The 20,802-nt window shown below is 42.8% G+C and overlaps 1 protein-coding gene across 1 annotated transcript; it reads right to left on the bottom strand.

Annotated features, from left to right (window-relative positions):
* Positions 1–3,787: 3,787 nt before the first annotated feature.
* LOC106595000 (uncharacterized) lies at positions 3,788–11,659 on the bottom strand. Its single transcript, XM_014186382.3, has 3 exons — positions 11,528–11,659; positions 10,443–11,036; positions 3,788–10,194 (listed from the first exon to the last, which is right to left on the bottom strand). Exons 2-3 carry the CDS (start codon positions 10,842–10,844, stop codon positions 8,098–8,100), a joined length of 2,499 nt encoding a protein of 832 aa, XP_014041857.3. The 5' UTR covers positions 10,845–11,036; positions 11,528–11,659; the 3' UTR covers positions 3,788–8,097.
* Between the last annotated feature and the right edge of the window lie 9,143 nt (positions 11,660–20,802).

The raw sequence follows: 20,802 nt of genomic DNA on the forward strand, positions 1-20,802 counted from the left end.
GTTGTTCTGGGATTGATTTGCACTTTTCGCACCAAAGTAAGTTCATCTCTAGGAGACAGAACGCATCTCCTTCCTGAGCAGTATGACGGCTGCGTGGTCCCATGGTGTTTATACTTGCGTACTATTGTTTGTACAGACGAATATAGTACCTTCAGGCATTTGGAAATTACTCCCAAGGATGAACCAGACTTGTGGAGGTCTGCAATTTTTTTTCTGGGATCTTGGCTGATTTCTTTTGATTTTCCCATGTCAAGCGAGAGTTTGAAGGTAGGCCTTGAAATACATCCACAGGTACACCTCCAGTTGACTCAAATGATGTCAATTAGCCGATCGGAAGCTTCTAAAGCCATGACATCATTTTCTGGAATTATCCATGCTGTTTAAAGGCACAGTCAACTTAGTGTATGTAAACTTCTGACCCACTGGAATTGTGATACAGTGAATTATAAGTGAAATAATCTGTCTGTAAACAATTGTTTGAAAAATTACTTGCACAAAGTAGATGTCCTAACCGACTTGCCTAAACTATAGTTTGTTAACAAGAAATATGTGGAGTGGTTGAAAACCGATTTTTAATGACTCCAACCTAAGTGAATGTAAACCTCCGACTTCAACTGTATCTGTCCCTACCAAATGAATCACGACCAACTGACTCTTCATATGCATCTGTCCCTACCAAATGAATGACGACCACCTGACTCTTCATATGCATCTCTCCCTACCAAATGAATCACGACCACCTGACTCTTCATATGCATCTGTCCCTACCAAATTAATCACGACCACCTGACTCTTCATCTGTATCTGTCCCAACCAAATGAATCACGACTACCTGACTCTTCATATGCATCTGTCCCTACCAAATGAATCACGACCACCTGACTCTTCATATGCATCTCTCCCTACCAAATGAATCACGACCACCTGACTCTTCATCTGTATCTGTCCCTACCAAATGAATCACGACCACCTGACTCTTCATATGCATCTGTCCCTACCAAATGAATCACGACAACCTGACTCTTCATATGCATCTCTCCCTACCAAATGAATGACGACCACCTGACTCTTCATATGCATCTGTCCCTACCAAATGAATCACGACCACCTGACTCTTCATATGCATCTCTCCCTACCAAATGAATCACGACCACCTGACTCTTCATATGCATCTGTCCCTACCAAATGAATCACGACCACCTGACTCTTCATATGCATCTGTCCCTACCAAATGAATCACGACCACCTGACTCTTCATATGCATCTGTCCCTACCAAATGAATCACGACCACCTGACTCTTCATATGCATCTGTCCCTACCAAATTAATCACGACCACCTGACTCTTCATATGCATCTGTCCCTACCAAATGAATCACGACCACCTGACTCTTCATATGCATCTGTCCCTACCAAATGAATCACGACCACCTGACTCTTCATCTGTATCTGCCAAACATTGTTTTGTTTTATCTTTACCAAATAAATATCTACCGGTAGGAGACATCTTCTTCAGACATGTTATATTTCCCACCACTTGTTCGTCTGTCTGTTACGTGTTTCGTTCCTGATATACTTTACAAGAACGAAACTACGGGCCTTCTGCACAAAGCTTCTGTTGGTCATAAAGAATTAATTCAACAACATTGTTTACTGTCACCATTTTATTAACTCTGGTTGAGGTTCGGCTATAAATGCAAACCACCCTTTAAAATGGACAACATATCTTTAGATCCAGGTTATGTGTGTAAATCCAGTCCATTACTGCTACTACCCATACTACCTGTTCCGCTACTACCCATACTACCTGTTCTACTACTACCCATACTACCTGTTCTACTACTACCCATACTACCTGTTCTACTACTACCCATACTACCTGTTCTACTACTACCCATACTACCTGTTCTACTACTACCCATACTACCTGTTCTGCTACTACCCATACTACCTGTTCTGCTACTACCCATACTACCTGTTCTAATACTACCCATACTACCTGTTCTGCTAATACCCATACTACCTGTTCTATTACTACCCATACTACCTGTTCTACTACTACCCATACTACCTCTACTACTACCCATACTACCTATATTACCTCTTCTACTACTACCCATACTACCACTACCCATACAACTACTACCCATACTACCTGTTCTACTACTACCCATACTACCTCTACCCATACTACCTATATTACCTTTTCTACTACTACCCATACTACCACTACCCATAAAACTACTACCCATACTACCTGTTCTACTACTACCCATACTACCTGTTCTACTACTACCCATACTACCTGTTCTACTACTACCCATACTCCCTGTTCTACTACTACTACCCATACTACCTGTTCTACTACCCATACTACCTCTTCTTCTACCCATACTACCTCTTCTACTACTACCCATACTACCTGTTCTACTACTACCCATACTACCTGTTCTACTACTACCCATACTTCCTGTTCTACTACTACCCATACTACCTCTTCTACTACTACTACCCATACTTCCTGTTCTACTACTACCCATACTACCTGTTCTACTACTACCCATACTACCTGTTCTACTACTACCTCTTCTTCTACTACTCATACTACCTGTTCTACTACTACCCATACTACCTCTTCTACTACTACCCATACTACCTGTTCTACTGCTACCCATACTCCCTGTTCTACTACTACCCATACTACCTCTTCTACTACTACCTATATTACCTCTTCTACTACTACCCATACTACCTCTACTACTACTACCCATACTACCTCTACTACTACTACCCATACTACCTGTTCTACTACTACCCATACTACCTGTTCTACTATTACCCATACTACCTGTTCTACTACTACCCATACTACCTGTTATACTGTTACCCATACTCCCTGTTCTACTACTACCCATACTACCTCTTCTACTACTGCCCATACTACCTCTACTACTACTACCCATACTACCTCTACTACTACTACCCATACTACCTGTTCTACTACTACCCATACTACCTGTTCTACTACTACCCATACATCTGTTCTACTACTACCCATACTCCCTGTTCTACTACTACTACCCATACTACCTGTTCTACTACCCATACTACCTCTTCTTCTACTACCCATACTACCTGTTCTACTACTACCCATACTTCCTGTTCTACTACTACCCATACTACCTCTACTACTACTACCCATACTACCTCTTCTACTACTACCCATACTACCTGTTCTACTACTACCCATACTTCCTGTTCTACTACTACCCATACTACCTCTACTACTACTACCCATACTACCTCTACTACTACTACTACCCATACTACCTGTACTACTACTACCCATACTACCTGTTCTACTACTACCCATACTACCTCTACTACTACTACTACCCATACTACCTGTTCTACTACTACCCATACTACCTGTTCTACTACTTGTTATTGACTCGACTCTTATTGTTGATATGTACTGTATTGTTGAGGGAGCTAGCACATTCACATATCCCTGCATCTTCTATACCTGCTGTAAACTGTGTATGTGACCAATACAATTTGATTTAACTGTCAATCGTTAATACAAAAACTCCTAGGCAAGAATGTGAGCAGAGTATAATAAGTATAATAATACCTTTCCCAGTGATATACAGTGCCTTGCGAAAGTATTCGGCCCCCTTGAACTTTTCGACCTTTTGCCACATTTCAGGCTTCAAACATGAAGATATAAAACTGTAATTTTTTGTGAAGAATCAACAACAAGTGGGACACAATTATGAAGTGGAACGAAATTTATTGGATATTTCAAACTTTTTTAACAAATAAAAAACAGAAAAATTGGGCGTGCAAAATTATTCAGCCCCCTTAAGTTAATACTTTGTAGCGCCACCTTTTGCTGCGATTACAGCTGTAAGTCGCTTGGGGTATGTCTCTATCAGTTTTGCACATCGAGAGACTGACATTTTTGCCCATTCCTCCTTGCAAAACAGCTCGAGCTCAGTGAGGTTGGATGGAGAGCGTTTGTGAACAGCAGTTTTCAGTTCTTTCCACAGATTCTCGATTGGATTCAGGTCTGGACTTTGACTTGGCCATTCTAACACCTGGATATGTTTATTTGTGAACCATTCCATTGTAGATTTTGCTTTATGTTTTGGATCATTGTCTTGTTGGAAGACAAATCTCCGTCCCAGTCTCAGGTCTTTTGCAGACTCCATCAGGTTTTCTTCCAGAATGGTCCTGTATTTGGCTCCATCCATCTTCCCATCAATTCTAACCATCTTCCCTGCCCCTGCTGAAGAAAAGCAGGCCCAAACCATGATGCTGCCACCACCATGTTTGACAGTGGGGATGTGGTGTTCAGGGTGATGAGCTGTGTTGCTTTTACGCCAAGCATAACGTTTTGCATTGTTGCCAAAAAGTTCGATTTTGGTTTCATCTGACCAGAGCACCTTCTTCCACATGTTTGGTGTGTCTCCCAGGTGGCTAGTGGCAAACTTTAAACGACACTTTTTATGGATATCTTTAAGAAATGGCTTTCTTCTTGCCACTCTTCCATAAAGGCCAGATTTGTGCAGTATACGACTGATTGTTGTCCTATGGACAGAGTCTCCCACCTCAGCTGTAGATCTCTGCAGTTCATCCAGAGAGACATGGGCCTCTTGGCTGCATCTCTGATCAGTCTTCTCCTTGTATGAGCTGAAAGTTTAGAGGGATGGCCGGGTCTTCGTAGATTTGCAGTGGTCTGATACTCCTTCCTTTTCAATATTATCACTTGCACAGTGCTCCTTGGGATGTTTAAAGCTTGGGAAATCTTTTTGTATCCAAATCCGGCTTTAAACTTCTCCACAACAGTATCTCGGACCTGCCTGGTGTGTTCCTTGTTCTTCATGATGCTCTCTGCGCTTTAAACGGACCTCTGAGACTATCACAGAGCAGGTGCATTTATACGGAGACTTGATTACACACAGGTGGATTCTATTTATCATCATTAGTCATTTAGGTCAACATTGGATCATTCAGAGATCCTCACTGAACTTCTGGAGAGAGTTTGCTGCACTGAAAGTAAAGGGGCTGAATAATTTTGCACGCCCAATTTTTCAGTTTTTTATTTGTTAAAAAAGTTTGAAATATCCAATAAATTTTGTTCCACTTCATAATTGTGTCCCACTTGTTGTTGATTCTTCACAAAAAAATTACAGTTTTATATCTTTATGTTTGAAGCCTGAAATGTGGCAAAAGGTCGAAAAGTTCAAGGGGGCCGAATACTTTCGCAAGGCACTGTATATACAGGAAGCACCACCATGGAATTCTACCCACAGGAGTCATTTAGAATGTTTGAAGACGAGCCTTTCAGAACCTGGAATCAGGACACACCTGATCCAATACTTTGTCCAATGGTCCAGTGAGAGGAAGTCAGTTGTATCGAGTTCTACTTCATAGGCGGGTGTCCCGATTCTTCACAAGTGTGCAAATTTGCACACTTTGGGAGAATCTCAATTGCCTTCGATTCCTCGCGTCCTCTCTCCTCACCTCCTTCTCAAAACCCATTGGATAAGAAAGTCAGAGCCGGGGGGGACCACTGACCTTCTCATCCAATCGGTTTTTGAGAAGCCGACGCGAGGAATTGAGATTCTCCTATTCTCTAATGGATTTGACAATGGTGGAAGCTCTCTCCAGCCAATGCTTGTAACAATCCAATGCTTTTAAATCCATGTCTGGGACGGTGCCACTCATGGAAAAGGGTGGAGAAACAGGACTTTTTTTGGTCAGTTGTAGAGTTCTATTTCCATCTGTTTGTCTTTTGTGTCCCTCATGTCATCTGGTCCCAAATCCCTCCCCAGATCTGTCAACATGGAAAGGTGAGGGCCAAAGTTCTAAGTCTAGGGTTTTGTTCCAATACTTAGAGATGCACAGTAGAGCTGCGGGCGATATGGTCACAAACCATATCGCCATAAATTGCCTGAACTGATGTGGATAACAACATATAGAACAATACGTTTATAACATCAACGTGCACCACAGTTTTAATCAATTATCCTTTAAAAAAATACTACTACTAGTCTGATGGCTGTAGCCATGAATTGTCCCATTAACAATCACCCATATTAACAAACTTCTTTCATTTCAAACGTTCTACTATAGGGTTATTTATCGTAATGAATGACAGAGCAAAACACCCTGCAATAAGTGATTGGTATGTTCGCTGTAGATCATTTTGGGTTTAATGTCCCAGCTCTAGTACATAGCCTGTAGTCCTGTGGTAACACAGCTGGATGCTCTATGTACAGTGAGGGCAAAAAGTATTTGATCCCCTGCTGATTTTGTACATTTGCCCACTGACAAAGAAATGATCAGTCTATAATTTTAATGTTAGGTTAATTTGAACAGTGAGAGACAGAATAACAACAAAAAAATCCAGAAAAATGCATGTCAAAAATGTTATAAAATGATTTGCATTTCAATGAGGGAAATAAGTATTTGACCCCTCTGCAAAACATGACTTAGTACTTGATGGCAAAACCCTTGTTGGCAATAACAGAGGTCAGACATTTCTTGTAGTTGGCCACCAGGTTTGCACAAATCTCAGGAGGTATTTTGTCCCACTCCTCTTTGCAGATCTTCTCCAAGTCATTAAGGTTTCGAGGCTGACATTTGGCAACTCGAACCTTCAGCTCCCTTCACAGATTTTCTATGGGATTAAGGTCTGGAGACTGGCTAGGCCACTCCAGGACCTTAATGTGCTTCTTCTTGAGCCACTCCTTTGTTGCCTTAGCCATGTGTTTTGGGTCATTGTCATGCTGGAATACCCATCCACGACCAATTTTCAATGCCCTGGCTGAGGGAAGGAGGTTCTCACCCAAGATTTGACGGTACATGGCCCCGTCCATCGTCCCTTTGATGCGGTGAAGTTGTCCCGTCCCCTTAGCAGAAAAACACCCCCAAAGCATAATGTTTCCACCTCCATGTTTGACAGTGGGGATGGTGTTCTTGGGGTCATAGGCAGCATTCCTCCTCCTCCAAACACAGCGAGTTGAGTTGATGCCAAAGAGCTCCATTTTGGTCTCATTTGACCATAACACTTTCACCAGTTGTCCTCTGAATCATTCAGATGTTCATTGGCAAACTTCAGACGGGCATGTATATGTGCTTTCTTGAGCAGGGGGACCTTGCGGGCGCTGCAGGATTTCAGTCCTTCAAGGCGTAGTGTGTTACCAATTGTTTTCTTGGTGACTATGGTCCCAGCTGCCTTGAGATCATTGACAAGATCCTCCCGTGTAGTTCTGGGCTGATTCCTCACTGTTCTCATTCTCATTGCAACTCCACAAGGTGAGATCTTGCATGGAGCCCCAGGCCGAGGGAGATTGACAGTTCTTTTGTGTTTCTTCCATTTGCGAATAATCGCACCAACTGTTGTCACCTTCTCACCAAGCTGCTTGGCGATGGTCTTGTAGCCCATTCCAGCCTTGTGTAGGTCTACAATCTTGTCCCTGACATCCTTGGAGAACTCTTTGGTCTTGGCCATGGTGGAGTTTGGAATCTGATTGATTGCTTCTGTGGACAGGTGTCTTTTTTACAGGTAACAAGCTGTGGTTAGGAGCACTCCCTTTAAGAGTGTGCTCCTAATCTTAGCTCGTTACCTGTATAAAAGACACCTGGGAGCCAGAAATCTTTCTGATTGAGAGGGGGTCAAATACTTATTTCCCTCATTAAAATGCTAATCAATTTATAACATTTTTTACATGTTTTTCTGGATTTTTTTGTTGTTATTCTGTCTCTCACTGTTCAGATAAACCTACCATTAAAATGATAGACTGATCATTTCTTTGTCAGTGGGCAAATGTACAAAATCAGCAGGGGATCAAATACTTTTTTCCCTCACTGTATGCCTCAGCCTCCCCACTGGAGACCAGGGTTCAATCCCTGCATCTACTCTTCCCTGTCTTCCCTGCTCATCTGTCTCCCCCTATACTTCTAACCTGTCTCAATTAAAAACAATTACAACATCAAATATACCCCCCCCTAAAAATCACATCCTTCCCATCTTGTCTCCTTGAAGTAGTAAACACATCTATAAGGGATTTGACAGGTGTAAACCAGGTTACAATGGAGTCTGATGTGGGTAGGGATAAGGGATTAGCTGATTGTGTGGTAGGTAGGGATTAGGGAGTCTTGGGACAGAGACAGGCAGAGTTTGCCTGTGTGTCTCCTGATGTTTCTTCAGACTGCTCAACTGGGCAAAGGCTTTATCACACATGCGGCACTGGAATGGTTTCTCTCCTGTGTGGGTCCGCCGGTGGTTTTTCAAGACATTCCCATCACGAAACCTCCTCCCGCAGTCAGGGCATTGGTACGGCTTCTCTCCAGTGTGGATTCGCAGGTGAAGAGTGCAGTGGCTCTTACTTGTGAAGCTCTTGTCACAGTAAGTACAGCGGTAAGGCTTTTCACCAGCATGAATCCGGAGATGAAGTTTTAAACTCCCTGTCAGAGAGAAACTCTTCCCACACTGAGGGCAAAGGTAAGGCCTCTCTCCAGTGTGTTTCCTCTGGTGGACTAGTAAATTACGTTTAGTGGAGAAGGTCTTGTCGCACTGTGGGCAGTGGACACGGCTGTTGTGGGTCTTCTGCAGGTGATCCTTTAGAAGAGCCTTGGTAGAGAACTTCTCCCCACAGTGGGGGCATGGAAGAGGGCCTTGGTGCATACGGACTGGACCCAGTGTCTCCCCCTTGTGGTTCTTCAGGTGGTGCTGCTTTAGCGAGATTGTATGACGAAACTTCATCCCACACACTGAGCAGTGATAGGGTTTCTCTCCTGTGTGAGTTCTCATGTGTCTCTGTAAGAGTCCAGATTGAGTAAAATCCTTACCGCAACGAGGGCAGACATACGGTTTCTCCCCAGTATGGATTCTCAGGTGTATTTTAAGATTGTCAGCATATCTGAATCCCCTTCCACATTCAGAGCACACGTGTGGGTTCTTCAGAGGATCATTTGGCGGGTGTCGTGTTTTTATGTGTGATTCCAGTCTTTCTGCAGTTATGAAACTCTTCTTACATTGACCACAACGGTGAGGGTGTTCTGTGTGAACAATTTCCTGGTGATGTTTCAGGCTTATTTTTACACGGAAATTCTTCCCACAATCCAAGCAGTGGTAAGGTTTCTCACCTGTGTGGGTTCTGATGTGTTTCTGTAAGTTTCCAGAATCATTGTAGTCCTTCCCACAGTGATGGCAAACATACGGTTTCTCCCCAGTATGAGTTCTCAGGTGTCTCTTAAGACTGCCAGCCTCACTGAATCCCTTTGCGCATGTAGAACACACGTGTGGTTTCTCTCCAGTCAAGTTATCTCTGTATCTCTTCAGGTATTGTAGGTGTAGTTTTAGACTTCTTGCTGTGGTAAAACTCTTCCCACAGTGATCACAGATATGGGAGCCATCTCCTGAGAGGGGCTCCTTACGTTGCTTAGCATTAGGCGTGCTGCGAAGCTTCTCTCTTGTGTGTTTTCTCTGGTGTAGTCTCTGTTCGCGTGAGGTAGCAAAGCTCATCCCACAGTCGTCAGAGGAGAAATGGTAAGGTTTCTCTCCTGTATCGACGCTCTTCTGAGGGACAACGACCTCCTCTCCTGGGTGAGCTCTTTTGGTGTGTTTCTTCAAGCCTCCAGATTCAATAAAATCCTTCCCACAACGAGGGCAGTGGAAAGGTTTCTCACCTGTGTGAGTTCTGATGTGTCTCTTTAAGGTTCCAGATTCTGTGAAACCCTTCCCACACTGATAACAAACGTAAGGTTTCTCCCCAGTATGAGTTCTCCAATGTATCTTAAGACTGTAGGCCTGAGAGAATCCCTTTCCGCATTCAGAACACACGTGTGGTTTCTCTGCAGTGACGGTATCACTGAATCTCTTCAGGTTCTGTATGTGTAGTTGTAGACTTCTTGCTGTGGTAAAATTCTTCCCACAGTGATCACAGATATGGTAGCCAGGCCTGTCTCCTGAGAGGGTTTTGTGTTGTTCAGCTTTAGACGAGCTGTGGGGTTTCCCTCCAGTCTGTGTTGTCTTGTGTATTATATGGCCACTCTGCCCCTGTGTTTTCCTGCAGTCGACTAGCCGCACGGACACCTTCTTCTGACCCTGCAGTAAGGTACTACTGGGAAAGGCACGACCTGGGGACTCTGAGAAAGGGGAGGGGGGCGGGGGAGGCTTGTCCTGGAAATCATAAAAAGAGAGAATTAATCAGGGTGGGTAATACTCTCCTACGTGTCAAGGAATTTTGACTCTCAAAAGGTGATCTCAAAAGTCTTTCCTTGATTCCTCTCACCATTGATTACTTTGAATCCTTTTCAAAAAACATTGGAAGAGAAATTCCAAGAGGATGAACCTTGAATCTTCTCCTCCAATGCATTTATAGAAGGAGGTCAAGGAATCATTTTCTGACTGGGAAAATAAATACTCACCTCTTTTACTCTGTGCTCTGGAGTGTGCCTCTCTGGATCTGACTCTGCCTCCAGCCCATCGCTATCCAACCAATCCTTGTCCTCCACGTCCCAGTCTTTGTCGCATTCTGCAGCGTCATCATCGGATTGGCTGGAACTCAAGTGCTCCGCCTTCAGTCCATTGCTAGGCAACCAATCGCTGTCCTCCTTGTCGCATTCTTCTTCATAGTCTACAGCATCATCATCATCATCATCATCGGACTGGCTGGGACTAATTTGTGCATCGCTAGCAATCTCCAGCATCCTTCTGATGTCATCTTTCAGTTGGACTAACCAAGACATTCCCTGCTCCTCCGATTTCATTGAATCCATATTGTCCCACATTTCCTCCATGATTCTACGGCGTAATAAGCGATGATTCATCCCTTTAATTTCAGATCCACTGCCTCGTTGCCATGACGTTCACACAGGTAACGTAAATTGTCCTCGGTTAAAGTGAATAAACTCTGTTCAATTTCATCAATCAACGTTTCCTTCTCTGAACTGAGTGGATTCATATTGTCCTGCTCGTGTGGCAACAACGACAATGCAGTCAATGGCAGGACTATAGAGTACCTGTAAAAAAAAAGATGAATACATCAAAACACTCATCTGTAATTTCATGTCCTCATTAGCTGATATTTAAAACACGTCACCAGGCGTTGTGAGATCTGGCAGCCGTCTACAAAGAAGCCTGGAACGTGACCATCACTCTGTTAGCCGTTTAGCTAGTTAGCTGGCTACTTAGCTTAGCTAGCTATTCTGTTGATGTTGTGTAGGTGAGCCAAATCAGTTCCATCGATTTACAGATCCTGGAAATACACATTCACAGCTTGAACGTGTAGCAAAGTTGGGAAAATAAACCTCATATTACAGTATACAATAAACACTACAACAGATCTAGCTAGATAGCGGTGTTCAAAGCAGCTAAACGTTAGCGTAGCTAGATAAGCATGTGCTAACCTAGCTAGCTACCCATGTGGGCCTAGCCATCTAGCAGCTATATTGCTGACTATGCCTATCTACAAAGCGAATATAAATTGTCTATATATGCATTTATAATATACCTGGCTGCTTTTAATAGCTCTGATCATATAGTCTGTGATTTTCCTTCTGATGTTTACATTTTGACCACAATTCTACTGGCAGCAGATCGATGACGTCGCATTCTGCTTCTTCTTCTTCTTTGGGATTTAACGCCGGTTGGCATCCAGTATGTTGCATTACCGACACCAACTGGACTTTAATATAAATCCATGATACTTTATGATACAAAATGGTAAAAGGGGAAAATAGTCAAATAAAATATTTTAAAAACACACTTCCGACTAACCCTACATTCATTCATAATCGCATGGCTCTCCAGAGGGTGGTGTGGTCTGCACAATGCATCACCGGGGGCAAACTACCTGCCCTCCAGGACACCTACAGCACCCGTTGTCACAGGAAGGCCAAAAAGATCAAGGACAACAACCACCCGAGCCACTGCCTGTTCACCCCGCTACCATCCAGAAGGTGAGGTCAGTACAGGTGCATCAAAGCTGGGACCAAGAGACAGAAACTGTTTTTCAATCTCAAGGCCATCAGACTGTTAAACAGCCGTCACTAACATAGAGAGGCTGCTGCCAACATGCTGACTTGAAATCATTGGCCACTGTAATAAATAGATTGCTAGTCACTTTAATAATGCCACTTTAATAATGTTTACGTATCTTGTATTACTCATCTCGTATGTATATACTGTATTCTATACTATCTATTGCATCTTGTCTATTACATTTACATTTACGTCATTTAGCAGACTGGGCTGAGCGGGAACTGTGCTTCCTCAGAGGTAGGGGGGCCAGCAGGCCAGAGGTGGATGAACGCAGTGCCCTTGTTTGGGTGTAGGGCCTGATCAGAGCCTGAAGGTATGGAGGTGCCGTTCCCCTCACAGCTCCGTAGGCAAGCACCATGGTCTTGTAGCAGATGTAGCAGATGCGAGCTTCAACTGGAAGCCAGTGGAGAGAGCGGAGGAGCGGGGTGACGTGAGAGAACTTGGGAAGGTTGAACACCAGACGGGCTGCGGCGTTCTGGATGAGTTGTAGGGGTTTGATGGCACAGGCAGGGAGCCCCGCCAACAGGGAGTTGCAGTAATCCAGACGGGAGATGACAAGTGCCTGGATTAGGACCTGCGCCGCTTCCTGTGTAAGGCAGGGTCGTACTCTGCGAATGTTGTAGAGCATGAACCTACAGGATCGGGTCACCGCCTTGATGTTAGTGGAGAACGACAGGGTGTTGTCCAGGGTCACGCCGAGGCTCTTAGCACTCTGGGAGGAGGACACAATGGAGTTGTCCACCGTGATGGCGAGATCATGGAACGGGCAGTCCTTCCCCGGGAGGAAGAGCAGCTCCGTCTTGCCGAGGTTTAGCTTGAGGTCTATGCCGCTCTGACATTGCTCATCCATATATTTATATGTACATATTCTTATTCCATCCCTTTACTTAGATTTGTGTGTATTAGGTAGTTGTGGAATTGTTAGATTACTTGTTAGATATTGCTGTTCTGTCGGAACTAGAAGCACACGCATTTCGCTACACTCGCAATAACATCTGATAACCATGTGTATGTGACAAATAACATTTGATTTGAATTGATTTTGAAACCATGTTATCAACAATCACATGTTTATTAGGTGGACATGATAAAGACAACACGAGGCATCATGTGGCATCATGTGATTCAAGTCAACACCAGTAAAACAATGAATATACAATATGGGAGTTTATACGAAATAACGACCTAATGCCTATATAGTGGACTACTTTTGGCCAGTGCTCATTGGGCTCTGGTCAAAAGCAGTGTCTTGCACAGGAAATGGGGTGCCATTTTGTGTTTTCTTTCTTAATTCCTTCCCTCTGTGAAAACCCATTAGCCGTGGTATACTGGCCATATACCACAAACCCTCAACATGCCTTATTGATATCATAAACTGGTTACCAAGATAATTAGAACCCGTGATATACAGTCTGATATACCACGGCTTTCAGCCAATCAGCTTCCAGGACCCGAAATACCCGGTTTGTAATTTAAAATAACTTTATATTCTCATAGCCTTTTTCATTCAAGTTGAATTCATCCCGGGTTATATCACACAAAGATGGTTCAGTAGAGGTCTTTGAAGCAGTGCAGTTTCACTCTCTCTCTCTTTTGTGAAAATGCTTTCTGATTGCACAATATTTCAAAATGTAGGCCTAATTGCAGGAAAAACTCTGTATTGAAAGCAACCAGTGTTGTTACTGCTGGAGAGAAAAGGATCAACCAGTGTTGTTACTGCTGGAGAGAAAAGGATCAACCAGTGTTGTTACTGCTGGAGAGAAAAGGATCAACCAGTGTTGTTACTGCTGGAGAGAAAAGGATCAACCAGTGTTGTTACTGGTAGAGAGAAAAGGATCAACCAGTGTTGTTACTGCTAGAGAGAAAAAGATCAACCAGTGTTGTTACTGCTAGAGAGAAAAGGATCAACCAGTGTTGTTGCTGTTGAAGAGAAAAGGATCAACCAGTGTTGTTACTGTTGAAGAGAAAAGGATCAACCAGTGTTGTTACTGGTAGAGAGAAAAGGATCAACCAGTGTTGTTACTGGTAGAGAGAAAAGGATCAACCAGTGTTGTTACTGCTAGAGAGAAAAGGATCAACCAGTGTTGTTACTGCTAGAGAGAAAAGGATCAACCAGTGTTGTTACTGCTAGAGAGAAAAGGATCAACCAGTGTTGTTACTGCTGGAGAGAAAAGGATCAACCAGTGTTGTTACTGCTAGAGAGAAAAGGATCAACCAGTGTTGTTACTGCTAGAGAGAAAAGGATCAACCAGTGTTGTTACTGCTGGAGAGAAAAGGATCAACCAGTGTTGTTACTGCTAGAGAGAAAAGGATCAACCAGTGTTGTTACTGCTAGAGAGAAAAGGATCAACCAGTGTTGTTACTGCTAGAGAGAAAAGGATCAACCAGTGTTGTTACTGCTAGAGAGAAAAGGATCAACCAGTGTTGTTACTGCTAGAGAGAAAAGGATCAACCAGTGTTGTTACTGCTAGAGAGAAAAGGATCAACCAGTGTTGTTACTGCTAGAGAGAAAAGGATCAACCAGTGTTGTTACTGCTAGAGAGAAAAGGATCAACCAGTGTTGTTACTGCTGGAGAGAAAAGAGCTCTCTGGTCTGAATTGTATTTAATATTGAACAAAGGGCACTCCCGTCAGCCATTCAAAGTGGGTGCATAAGCCTATACACTAAATGTAGCCTTCTGTTAGATATCAATTACATGGTTAACTATCAGTGATATTAGGCTGTATTTAGAGTTAGCAATTTAGCTAACCACTTCCTCAGGTGGTGGATTAGCCCCAAATGAATTAGTCTATGTGATATAAGTGCCCCCCCAAAAATGTAGGAAAATGAATCTCTATTGAAGAACAAAAACAAAAAAAATAGGGAAAATTCTGTAACCCTATTTTGATAGTAAAATAATAGCAACAATTGCTCAATTGTCAAACCAAAAATGAATGTCAATCACTGGTTTAGTTTGCACATAAACATTTCTGGAATCATGCATTCGTGCTTGGACATGATGTTAGAATAGACAATTTATTTGTTGAATCATACCATTCTAGTAGGCCTATTCTAGAACACTTCCACTGACTCCATAAAATGAGGAGGCTTCTAATTTGTTCTATTGCTTGACCCAGCAGCAATTGTGATACGACCAAATCACGGGCTGGTGCCACCAACTGAAAATGTTAGTATGGAGTCCTCCCTGTAACTACGCTTTTAGAATAGAACATGTGAATTACAGGATCTTTAGGCTCTCACACTAGTCCCCAGTGTGGAAATACTACTACAACAACAAAATGCTATATTAAGTGAATGTTTTTAAAACGTTTAAACATATTTCTGGGTGTTAAGAAGGGAAAGTAATCAAATTGTAATCAGATTACGTTACTCAGAGGATTACGTTAACAATTACTTCATTTTTCATGTAACTGTAATCAGTAACAGGTTACATTTTTCAAGTAATCCGCCCAACCCTAATCCTAATCTTACTTCATTTGCACACACTGTATATTGACTTTTCTATTGTGATATTGACCGTATGTTTATTTATTCCATGTGTAACTCTGTGTTGTTGTTTGTGTCGAACTGCTTTGCTTTATCTTGGCCAGGTCACAGTTGTAAATGAGAACTTGTTCTCAACTGGCCTACCTGGTTAAATAAAGGTTAAATAAAATAAAATAATTAAAACCTGTCTATAGGCAATATCAAAATGTGCAAAAGTAACCTAAATAGGTAAAATTACCAGAGATTCTCATGTGGCCCATTATATTAGGCCATTGGTATATATTTTCAATGTTATATTTGGGCATCTCTGAGCAAATATTGGTGATCAATATTTATTTCCAGGCAATGTTGTAAACTATAGTCTAATCATATTTAAGTTAATTTCCTTGGAACGATAACAGGCAGCCTAATCTATTTCACTGATACCACACATACAGGTGCACTTGGTTGATGACATGGGCTCATGCTGCATTCAAGACAACTGGGAAAAATCTCTTTGAATGGTCATCCAACTTGGAATTCCAAATCGAAACTTGGGCCTCCTCTTAGAGCTCAGACTTTCCAACCTGAAGATCACTGACGCCATGATTTGTCCTTTTTTCCCAGAGTTCCCATGCCACATTCAAAACAACTGGGAAAATACGATCAGTGATCTTCAGGTCGGAAAGTCGGGGGTGGGGGGTGCAAAACGCACATAACGCATACAAATAATTTGGGTACTGTTAAATCGAGGAAGGTAACTAGAAGTGGACTTCTGATGATTTTCTGTGTTTCTTCCACCCAGAAGGAAAGGGTGCTCCACGTCATGCGCTCGGGACAAGACCTGTGACTTACTTTGCTCTCCGGAGCAGGGTGCCTTTAAAACAAGTGATTACTGGGGTGGCATTAAGTGTTGAGGTGGAGGAACTGAAATGAAAGATTCTCTGTGTCTGTGACGCCCATCGTTTGGTGTGACGCAGACCCGGTGGCGAGCATGGAGAAACTGAGAAGACACTGTCTGTCCTTTTGAGTCATTACCTGACAGTCGTGTTATGATATGTCAGTTATCCTGTGAGAGATTTAGCTTCTTAGCATTCTTTGCCATGGTTACAACTGTACCACAGAAATGGAACGTAAATCACAGAAAATAGATGTTGTGGTGGCAGCTGCAGAGAAGTACTTGGGTGTACGAGGTTCTACTGCAGAAGAGTTACAAGGTGCGTTGAACGAAAGAGTCCTGTCCTCCCAGACCGTCGGCCTGGTGTAGGATCAGTTAGGGTCTAAGTAGTTGAACGGGGTGGTGTATTTTATTTGACTTTATGAAGTAGTGGTATGGTGTAGGGATAGCTGGTGGTATGTAGTAGTGGTATGGTGTAGGGATAGCTAGTGGTATGTAGTAGTGGTATGGTGTAGGGATAGCTGGTGGTATGTAGTAGTGGTATGGTGTAGGGATAGTTGGTGGTATGTAGTAGTGGTATGGTGTAGGGATAGCTGGTGGTATGTAGTAGTGGTATGGTGTAGGGATAGCTGGTGGTATGTAGTAGTGGTATGGTGTAGGGATAGCTGGTGGTATGTAGTAGTGGTATGGTGTAGGGATAGCTGGTGGTATGTAGTAGTGGTATGGTGCAGGGATAGTTGGTGGTATGTAATAGTGGTATGGTGCAGGGATAGTTGTTGGTATGTAATAGTGGTATGGTGTAGGGATAGCTGGTGGTATGTAATTGTGGTATGGTGTAGGGATGGCTGGTGGTATGTAATAGTAGTATGGTGTAGGGATAGTTGGTGGTATGTAGTAGTGGTATGGTGTAGTGATAGTTGGTGGTATGTAGTAGTGGTATGGTGCAGGGATAGCTGGTGGTATGTAGCAGTGGTAATGTTGTAGGGATAGTTGGTGGTATGTAGTAGTGGTAATGTTGTAGGGATAGTTGGTGGTATGTAATAGTGGTATGGTGTAGGGATAGTTGGTGGTATGTAATAGTGGTATGGTGTAGGGATAGTTGGTGGTATGTAATAGTGGTATGGTGTAGGGATAGTTGGTGGTATGTAATAGTGGTATGGTGTAGGGATAGTTGGTGGTATGTAATAGTGGTATGGTGTAGGGATAGTTGGTGGTATGTAATAGTGGTATGGTGTAGGGATAGTTGGTGGTATGTAATAGTGGTATGGTGTAGGGATAGTTGGTGGTATGTAATAGTGGTATGGTGTAGGGATAGTTGGTGGTATGTAATAGTGGTATGGTGTAGGGATAGTTGGTGGTATGTAATAGTGGTATGGTGCAGGGATAGTTGGTGGTATGTAATAGTGGTATGGTGCAGGGATAGTTGGTGGTATGTAATAGTGGTATGGTGTAGGGATAGTTGGTGGTATGTAATAGTGGTATGGTGTAGGGATAGTTGGTGGTATGTAATAGTGGTATGGTGCAGGGATAGTTGGTGGTATGTAATAGTGGTATGGTGCAGGGATAGTTGTTGGTATGTAATAGTGGTATGGTGCAGGGATAGTTGGTGGTATGTAATAGTGGTATGGTGCAGGGATAGTTGGTGGTATGTAATAGTGGTATGGTGCAGGGATGGCTGGTGGTATGTAGTAGTGATAATGTTGTAGGGATAGTTGGTGGTATGTAATAGTGGTATGGTGTAGGGATAGTTGGTGGTATGTAATAGTAGTATGGTGCAGGGATAGTTGGTGGTATGTAATAGTGGTATGGTGCAGGGATAGTTGGTGGTATGTAATAGTGGTATGGTGTAGGGATAGTTGGTGGTATGTAATAGTGGTATGGTGCAGGGATAGTTGGTGGTATGTAATAGTGGTATGGTGTAGGGATAGTTGGTGGTATGTAATAGTGGTATGGTGTAGGGATAGTTGGTGGTATGTAATAGTGGTATGGTGTAGGGATAGTTGGTGGTATGTAATAGTGGTATGGTGTAGGGATAGTTGGTGGTATGTAATAGTGGTATGGTGTAGGGATAGTTGGTGGTATGTAATAGTGGTATGGTGCAGGGATAGTTGGTGGTATGTAATAGTGGTATGGTGTAGGGATAGTTGGTGGTATGTAATAGTGGTATGGTGTAGGGATAGCTGGTGGTATGTAATAGTGGTATGGTGTAGGGATAGCTGGTGGTATGTAGTAGTGGTATGGTGCAGGGATAGCTGGTGGTATGTAGTAGTGGTATGGTGCAGGGATAGCTGGTGGTATGTAATAGTGGTATGGTGCAGGGATAGCTGGTGGTATGTAGTAGTGGTATGGTGTAGGGATAGCTGGTGGTATGTAATAGTGGTATGGTGTAGGGATAGCTGGTGGTATGTAGTAGTGGTATGGTGCAGGGATAGCTGGTGGTATGTAATAGTGGTATGGTGCAGGGATAGCTGGTGGTATGTAGTAGTGGTATGGTGTAGGGATAGCTGGTGGTATGTAATAGTGGTATGGTGTAGGGATAGCTGGTGGTATGTAGTAGTGGTATGGTGTAGGGATAGCTGGTGGTATGTAATAGTGGTATGGTGTAGGGATAGCTGGTGGTATGTAGTAGTGGTATGGTGCAGGGATAGCTGGGGGTGTAATGTTTTCCTTTCTCCTTTTTTATTGTGTTTCACAAAATGTAACTTGATCGACCACACACACTCCCACACAGTAGGCAGTGGCATGCACAAACAAAGTGTGCGAGTGACATGATACCAAAGAAGAAGATGGCAGTAGACATAATTGGAACAGGTGTTGGAAGCCTGTGTACTAGTGATGGGGAACAAAACTTCCCGAAGCATTGAGGCTTTCCAGACAATTGTGTCGAAAATACTGTAAGTTAACTACTCGGGGCTTCATTATCCGTTCACAATGCACATTAATGACATCTGCTGGTCGGCAATAAAAATAGCAACGGGTGATTATCAGATGGGGTGGTGTAATGTTTTACAGTTCTTTTTCTCTCCACTGTTTTTATCAAAACTCCGCAGCGCAGCGTTACATCGTTGGCTTTAATAGCCTACAATCAGTTGGATTACCAGGGTCGCATCTTACGTCATACTTCCCCTTTTTGCCTTCAACTTTACAATTGTTCTAAAACGGAATCTAGGGCATTATTTAGGATGCTTAAGACAAGCTTATACTAAGTAAAACTAATTATTTTAACAACAGTGCAGAAAGTGTGGTTTCACATAAAACAATTTTCTAAATAGTGTGCCTTCAACAGGATTCGACCTCATACCCTCAATGTTTCCTACTATACCTGGAACCAAAAGCATCTTAAGGCTAAGTTCATTATTAGGAACGTCGTAGGAGCATCGTTAAATCTCCGAGCTGTTTCCCAAAACCATCGTTACTAAAGTTGCACTTGAAAGGTTCTCGTTATTTAACGACTGCCTCAGACCACTAGTAGAACAGCTAAATCCGTTGTTAGATGCTTTTTTACCCTTCCGTGTCACTTTATACATAAGATATCCGCTAAACACATAATCGTTGTCAGTAGCCTATTGTGGAATAATTGTAATGTTAATATTTGCAAGGGAACTGATCCTAGAGCAGTGATACCTTTCTTTCGAGCCTGTCAGTGTCGACACCAGGGGCGGAAATCCCGGGGTGGACGGGGGGGACACGACCCCCCCATCCAGGGAAAAATATGATTTGTCCCCCCCAATATATCACTGAAACATAACTATGTAATTTAAATAATATTAATAATACGCAATGAAAGCAATTGTGCTGATTATAGACACTTAATACCGCGTTTTTAAGTTTCAAAAGATTGCGACCCCTTTGCCTCACAATGGTTTGATCCACTGCCAGTTCCTTAGCTTGCTCCGTAACTGCCGTGAGGTTCATCCAGTCAATCGCGCGCACACACACACACACTAGCTGAATATGCAGAGCTAGCGTGCAAATATTAACTATTAAGCTAGCTAGTACCTATTCCATTTATGTGGCGTCGTCAAAGATGGAATCAGCATGCAGATGATGTAAGTTAGTGCTTCAAAGTCCCTGTGATAAGGTTAGCGATAAACTGAAGTCCAAACTGAACAGAACTACACTCTCATCTACCATTGTCTTAAATATATTTAATGGTCTCGTTGCAAAAGCTAAATTGTCGCAAGGGAACTTTTATTTATTTAATTTCACCTTTATTTAACCCGGGTAGCAAAGATTATAGCAAACGCCACTGAAACGGAATTGGTGCTCGCTAGCTTTGCAAATTCAGCTATTGTTGGAAGCCAGCCAATATGAAACAAACTATTAAAATTACAAAAGGTTGCAGCATATGTTGTGTAAATGGTGAACTCATACAGCTGTC

This window comes from Salmo salar, chromosome 12, assembly GCF_965601325.2.
Source record: "Salmo salar chromosome 12, fSalSal1, whole genome shotgun sequence".
Classification (NCBI taxonomy): Eukaryota; Metazoa; Chordata; class Actinopteri; order Salmoniformes; family Salmonidae; genus Salmo; species Salmo salar.

Bases quoted from the DNA above. Each gene is read 5' to 3' on its own strand.
- LOC106595000 (XM_014186382.3), bottom strand. From the start codon at position 10,844: ATGAATCATCGCTTATTACGCCGTAGAATCATGGAGGAAATGTGGGAC. The intron at 10,195-10,442 runs GTGAGTATTTAT...TATGATTTCCAG, and splicing joins CAGAGCACAGAGTAAAAGAG to GACAAGCCTCCCCCGCCCCC.